The 6,809-nt window shown below is 35.8% G+C and overlaps 2 protein-coding genes and 1 long non-coding RNA gene across 13 annotated transcripts in view; 2 read left to right on the forward strand and 1 right to left on the reverse strand.

Annotated features, from left to right (window-relative positions):
- LOC104744941 (OTU domain-containing protein 3-like) overlaps positions 1-466 on the reverse strand; it is a 2,848-nt gene extending 2,382 nt beyond the window's left edge. For 2 of the 3 annotated variants that reach the window (XR_760687.2, XM_010466079.2), the window contains exons 1-2: positions 309-466; positions 16-128 (exon numbers count right to left, since the gene is read on the reverse strand). Coding sequence is in view for 1 of the 3 variants with exons in the window: in XM_010466079.2 (XP_010464381.1) it covers positions 16-128; positions 309-359 (164 nt within the window). In the remaining 2 variants the exon portion in view is untranslated. Of the gene's footprint in view, positions 1-15; positions 129-308 lie in introns of those variants that run through there. The other variant, XM_010466090.1, reaches the window with a different exon arrangement.
- LOC104744967 lies at positions 683-5,889 on the forward strand. 6 transcript variants are annotated; one of them, XR_760692.2, is made up of 19 exons: positions 683-848; positions 1,143-1,232; positions 1,314-1,476; positions 1,595-1,702; positions 1,773-1,846; positions 1,961-2,004; positions 2,126-2,226; positions 2,309-2,385; positions 2,486-2,564; positions 2,735-2,801; positions 2,872-2,941; positions 4,124-4,205; positions 4,303-4,376; positions 4,474-4,547; positions 4,645-4,799; positions 4,947-5,002; positions 5,278-5,338; positions 5,446-5,517; positions 5,786-5,889. It is a non-coding gene; the product is annotated as an uncharacterized LOC104744967 (long non-coding RNA). The 6 variants fall into 6 exon arrangements; XR_760691.2 differs by having other exon boundaries at positions 1,595-1,680; positions 2,309-2,424; XR_760693.2 differs by having other exon boundaries at positions 1,595-1,680; positions 2,309-2,424; positions 2,496-2,564.
- The window catches only part of LOC109124892 (uncharacterized acetyltransferase At3g50280-like), a 3,822-nt gene continuing 3,083 nt past the window's right edge, over positions 6,071-6,809 (forward strand). Inside the window, exons 1-3 of one of the 4 annotated variants that reach the window (XM_019238996.1) lie at positions 6,071-6,349; positions 6,452-6,568; positions 6,679-6,790. The gene's annotated coding sequence lies outside the window, so the exon portion shown is untranslated. Of the gene's footprint in view, positions 6,569-6,678; positions 6,791-6,809 lie in introns of all 4 variants that reach the window. The other 3 variants (XM_019238997.1, XM_019238998.1, XM_019238994.1) reach the window with 3 other exon arrangements.

Consider the following 6,809-nt stretch of genomic DNA (forward strand, 5'->3'; position numbering starts at 1 on the left):
AAAAAAAACACAGACCTGAAGAAACAATTACCGTCAGCAGTAACTTTGATAATCTGAAGCCCTAAAGCATCAAGCTGAACACGAAACTGAGAGAGATCACAATCTTTTCCTTGCTTCTTCTTCTTCACCTATTGAATCAATCAAATAACGGAAAATTTAAAAAAAAACACAACTTTACAATGATTTGACATACCAAAACTCGAAAAAACCTTGAAGCAAAAGCCAGCAGTAACAGAGGAATTTTAAAAATTCATATGTGGTGAAGTTTTTAATAAGGAAATCGAAATCAAAATCAAAAGATGAAGAACCTGATGCGGTTGTTTCTTAGGCTTAGATTTCTGTGGCTTAGTTTTCGCCATTATCAAATCAGGTAGGTATGAAAGCTAGCTTTAGTCGGGTTCGGTTGCGGCGGTGCAGTGAGAGAAGCTTCAGAATTAGAACCGTTTCGTCGCCGCCGATTGATTATATCCGGTACATACACCAACAATGTATTGGGCCCGATTTAATTGTTAAACCGATATAGTTAATTAACTATTAAATTGGGCCGAAAGGCCCATTAAGTTACGAAAACTATACATGTTATGTGGATATTGCGGTGCTAACACGAACGAACTGTGGAGCGTATCTCTCACTCACTGATCGAAAGACCTAGAAGAAGACATCTCTCGTATTTTCCTTTTTTCTTATAACGTCTATTAAAAAAAAAAAAAAGTAAAATTTCCTTTTTTGTTTTGGGAGAGTAACAACAAAAACACATCTGACTATAAATAAGACTCCTCCCTCTCTACTCATCTCGATGATTCAGAACCGATTTTGAGATGATAACAGAGACCCAAACAACAACAATGGTAAATTCTTGTTCTCGTAATTAATTACAGTTTTAGATTTTTATCATTGATAATAAATCGTAGATTTAGGTTTATCAATTGACTTGGGGGTTTTTTGTTTTTGGTTTTTAGGGTTTTCAATTTGGCTTTACAAATTGAACTAACGATGCTTCTTCTTCTTGATTATCTATGTGCAGATCAATGATTTTATTAGGGTTTATATATTTTCTGGGTTTTTCTCATCCATGTTCCTGGTTTAATTCAGAGATCTACTTGATAACTAACGATGGTTTCTTCTAATTTCTCTTTGTGCAGATCAGTTTGAATAACGATGAAGAGGAAGAAGACTCACACTGCCACGACCCATAAGTGTTAGACTGATTTGACGACGGTCAAGTAAAAAAGGTTTTGAATTTCTTGGTTTTTTGTTTTTAGAGTTTTTCACTTTGGAGTTTCTATCATCTAATTCTTATTCTATATGTGCAGATCAGAGATGGTTTGAAGAGTGATGAAGAAGACGACTCGACTCAGACTGCTTAAGGTTTTGTTTGTTGTTTGATGATGATGATGATGCCTTTTTCTAGTCTTCATCACTTTAGAACAGACTGATCAATAGCTTAATGAATCTGTTTTGTTAATCATCTAGCAGGTACTATTATTGTGGAGCTTCTTTTCACTTGGATTTTAATACTTATACACTTGCGATTTAGGTTGTTGTCTCTTCAGACTTCAAAAATTAACGATTGCTTTTCTGATTCATTGTGCAGATCCAGAGAGATATATGGTTTGAAGAATGAATGCAAGTTTCATTATAAAAACTTGGCCGAGGGGCGTGCTCACGGTTCTGACCATGGTAAAAATTCTCTTCTTGCTCTGTAAGTAATCTCTATATCCTCTCTTCCTTTCTTTACTTAACCAATAGTAATCTTCTGATTCAATGTGCAGATCGGAGGTATGTGGTTTGGTTTGAAGAATGAAGTTCCTTTTCCTCCGATTGAGAAAAATGCTCTGTTTTCTCTGTAAGTAATCTGAGATTACCTCTCTTCCTTTCTTTACTTTGTTTTTGGGGTTTTCAATTTGGCTCTTACAGATTAACTAACGATGGTTTCTTCTTCTTATTTATCTATGAGCAGATCACTTTGAATAACGATGAAGAAGTAGACTCAGACTGGTTAAGGTTTTGTTTCTATCATTAACACCACAATCCATTAGTAAAATAGAATAGACTGATCATAGCATAATGAATCTGTTATGTTAATCTACCAGGAACTTATTATTATCTTTTCTTTCTCTTGCAGGAATTTCATCTTTAAATACTGACAAGGGAGGGCTAAGTAACCAGCCAGCATACAGAGAGACATCTTCAATTGCTTTAACGAAAGAAGTGTCTAATAAGCAGGTATTATGAATCTTCTTTTCACTTGGATTTTAATTCAGACTTTGATAACTAACGATGGTTTCTTCTAATTCTCTTTGTGCAGATCAGTTTGAATAACGATGAAGAGGAAGAAGACTCACACTGCTTACGGTTTTGTATCTATCATCAACACCACAATCCGTAAGTGTTAGACTGATTTGACGACGACCAAGTAAAAAGGTTTTGAAATTCTTTTAGTGTTTTCACTTTGATGTTTCTATAATCTGATTTGTTATTCTAGATATGTGCAGATCAGAGATGGTTTGAAGAATGGTGAAGAAGACGACTCAGACTGCTTAAGGTTTTGTTTGTTGTTTCAGGTTCACTTTCTTCCCTTTATTACCGATGATGATACCTTTTTTTTTTTTAGTCTTCATCACTTTAGCCTTTGACTCAATACAATACGTCTTCCTTTCCCACTTCGAATTCCCCATCCATAAGTGTATATATATATATTTTAAAATGATTTTTGTTGTTGGCTTGTCTCTAGCTTCTCTAGAGATGGAGATAATATATGGCTCCCTTTCCTTCGGTGGAAAAAATCCTCGTCTTGTTCTGTAAGTAATCTCTATATCCTCTCTTCCTTTCTCTTCTCAACCAATAGTAATCTTCTAATTCAATGTGCAGATCGGAGATATATGGTTTTATGAATGAAGTGCCTTTTCCTCCGATGGAGAAAAATGGTCTTTTTTTCTCTGTAAGTAATCTCGATAACCTCTCTTCCTTTCTTTACTTTGTTCTGTTTCAAGTTTACCCAACCAATAGTAATCTTCTTTTTTCTTCTTTGGTTTATATTCAATGTAACCAATTCTAATCCTTTCTTTTGGTTCTTACGGTTGCAGGNGACTGATCATAGCATAATGAATCTGTTATGTTAATCTACCAGGAACTTATTATTATCTTTTCTTTCTCTTGCAGGAATTTCATCTTTAAATACTGACAAGGGAGGGCTAAGTAACCAGCCAGCATACAGAGAGACATCTTCAATTGCTTTAACGAAAGAAGTGTCTAATAAGCAGGTATTATGAATCTTCTTTTCACTTGGATTTTAATTCAGACTTTGATAACTAACGATGGTTTCTTCTAATTCTCTTTGTGCAGATCAGTTTGAATAACGATGAAGAGGAAGAAGACTCACACTGCTTACGGTTTTGTATCTATCATCAACACCACAATCCGTAAGTGTTAGACTGATTTGACGACGACCAAGTAAAAAGGTTTTGAAATTCTTTTAGTGTTTTCACTTTGATGTTTCTATAATCTGATTTGTTATTCTAGATATGTGCAGATCAGAGATGGTTTGAAGAATGGTGAAGAAGACGACTCAGACTGCTTAAGGTTTTGTTTGTTGTTTCAGGTTCACTTTCTTCCCTTTATTACCGATGATGATACCTTTTTTTTTTTTAGTCTTCATCACTTTAGCCTTTGACTCAATACAATACGTCTTCCTTTCCCACTTCGAATTCCCCATCCATAAGTGTATATATATATATTTTAAAATGATTTTTGTTGTTGGCTTGTCTCTAGCTTCTCTAGAGATGGAGATAATATATGGCTCCCTTTCCTTCGGTGGAAAAAATCCTCGTCTTGTTCTGTAAGTAATCTCTATATCCTCTCTTCCTTTCTCTTCTCAACCAATAGTAATCTTCTAATTCAATGTGCAGATCGGAGATATATGGTTTTATGAATGAAGTGCCTTTTCCTCCGATGGAGAAAAATGGTCTTTTTTTCTCTGTAAGTAATCTCGATAACCTCTCTTCCTTTCTTTACTTTGTTCTGTTTCAAGTTTACCCAACCAATAGTAATCTTCTTTTTTCTTCTTTGGTTTATATTCAATGTAACCAATTCTAATCCTTTCTTTTGGTTCTTACGGTTGCAGGAACTACATCTTCAAACAATGGCAAGGACTAACCAGCATGCATGAGTCATCTTCAATAGCTTCAACGGAAGTTTCTAAGCAGGTACATAGCTTCTTTTGACCCTCAGAAAAAGTTGTATGTGTGCATAAAACACTTGATTTCATGCCATCTGACATGCATCTGTTTTCCTCGTACACAGAACAATGATTGGAGGCCTCACCTTACTGAACGAAGGAGCCATCTTCAATAGCTTCAACGGAAGTTTCTAAGCAGGTACATAGCTTCTTTTGACCCTCAGAAAAAGTTGTATGTGTGCATAAAACACTTGATTTCATGCCATCTGACATGCATCTGTTTTCCTCGTACACAGAACAATGATTGGAGGCCTCACCTTACTGAACGAAGGAGCCATCTTCAATAGCTTCAACGGAAGTTTCTAAGCAGGTACATAGCTTCTTTTGACCCTCAGAAAAAGTTGTATGTGTGCATAAAACACTTGATTTCATGCCATCTGACATGCATCTGTTTTCCTCGTACACAGAACAATGATTGGAGGCCTCACCTTACTGAACGAAGGAGCCATATGCTGCAAAAAATGCTAAGAGCTTGTCTTTATAAAGCAAAAACTACTGCGTAACTTGAGCAACAAAAAGGCAGCAAAGTTCAAAGCACTACCTTTGAACAAGAAGGTAGAAGGTAATATTTACTTCATTTATCTTTCTCTCTCTCTCTCTCTTAATCTAACTCAAAAACATTGATTTACTGAATTTTTAATATTTATTGTGACCTTTAGTTCTACTCTTGACTGACCTTTTCATTATACCATGTTTGTGTTGATTGTAGGTTGTGAAGAACAGCAAAAGCTGCGGAGCATGTTTCTTATGGATTCTGTGAAAGAGGTATGTGTGTGTATCTATTCCAACGATGATTTATTGACTCTCATTGATGGTTTGAAGAATGAACAAGTTTCATAACATATTTATATATGTGTGATATTATATACGTAAATTTCTTAAATTTTATCCTTGAATTGGTACTTGGTAATAATTATTTGATTCTTATAACAGTGGCTAGGTGCTCCTCTAGTCGCCTTTGAATTGTTATGAGTGTGCAATGATTGTTTTTCTACATTCTTTTGGAATCATGGGAGTGTTCCTTCTGATTTGTATTGCAGACTATCAATTTTGGCTATGGTCGTACTGTTGACATTCCTCTTGACCTACTACCGCGATTTGGTACACGGATTTGATTGACAGTGGACTAGACATTGTTCATTTATGTGATTTGGTGGATATTTGAATTAGTTTGAATGATTTTTCGTTTTTTATCCTTTCATTGTTAGGTATACAGGATTTGAAGAAGCAAGAGAATGAGCTTCCAAGCCAAAGAAGCTGAGCTCAAACGACGAAAGCAGGTGAAACTTTAACTTAAGCATCACCTTTACAGTTCCTGAAGTAATTTTGTTTTGTTGAAGAGGCATCTTTTAAAACTTTTTGTGATTAAGGAAAGCCATTGAATAACTGGATATTTTGAATTTCAAACTGGATATTAATCACCTTTACAGTTCCTGAAGATATTGTGCCACTTAATAACTGGATATTTTGAATTTCTAAAGCTAATTTGTTCGTGAAGTTGCATGTTAATTGTCACATATAGTTTCATATTTGTCTTTTCTTTTTCAGGCTGTTGCGATTGAAGGAATCATGCCAGCTAATGCAAAAACTATTACCTTCAGCTCAATCTGGAGAAGAGCCCTTCCCTGAGTGTCTTCGAGCATGATAGAAAGGCAAGTCCTTCTTGTAAAACCATAGAATCTGTCTTACAATCAATCTTCTTGTAAAATGTTACATCTTTCTTTACACGTGTACCCGTTCGTTTGTCAACTGTCTCATTTCTGGCTTCATTTAGTTTCTCGTTGATGGCTAACAGACTTTTCATGTTTTCTTTCTACAAATTCTTGCAGACTCGAGGACGTTAATTTATTGCATCCAAGCTTGTGGCAAATCTTGATAACAACACCGTCTGGTGCATACCGTGTCCTTGCTTGCTTGTCATCTTCACTCCGGGCAGTCTATGGGCTCCTTTGACATTCCATTCCATCATGTTTATGGCCAGGGAGAGGTTCCTATATATCTTAAATGATCCCTCAAAGCCTTTGAGTTCCTCTTTTGTGACAACGTATTTCCTTATGGCTAGTTGGCTACCTTAAATTTTCGAACAGCCTGTGATACTTAATTACCTAGCAAGTAATCCTCTGATGGTTTGGTGGTAGTTTCACCTAATGTTGGTGGCTAACAGACATTGCATGTGACTCTTCATTTCTACAAATTGTGGCAATTTTTTTGCAGGTTTTCGAGGACACGTTGGGAAGACTCGATTTACAAGAACACCACACAGCCTCTGTATCTTTTCCGGCACTGCTTATCCAGAGCACGAACACCACACAGTTACTTAATTTAGCCCAGGTTCTTTCTTAATTTTGTACTTCTTTAGATTCCATTGCAACAATTACTAGTTTGAAACGATTATGATGAAACTGATTTTGTGATATTGTCTTTTGTTCCTTTGGATTTAGGTGCTATTTGGATCTGGAGCCTGGGAAATTCAAGACCAAACTGATTATGATATCTATGTTCAGCTGCAAGAGAGATCAAGGGAGTGTGATGTGTTCCTTGTACAGCCTACAGGTAGCTTAGTTCTCTTCAT

Source organism: Camelina sativa, chromosome 2, assembly GCF_000633955.1.
Source record: "Camelina sativa cultivar DH55 chromosome 2, Cs, whole genome shotgun sequence".
Lineage (NCBI taxonomy): Eukaryota > Viridiplantae > Streptophyta > Magnoliopsida > Brassicales > Brassicaceae > Camelina > Camelina sativa.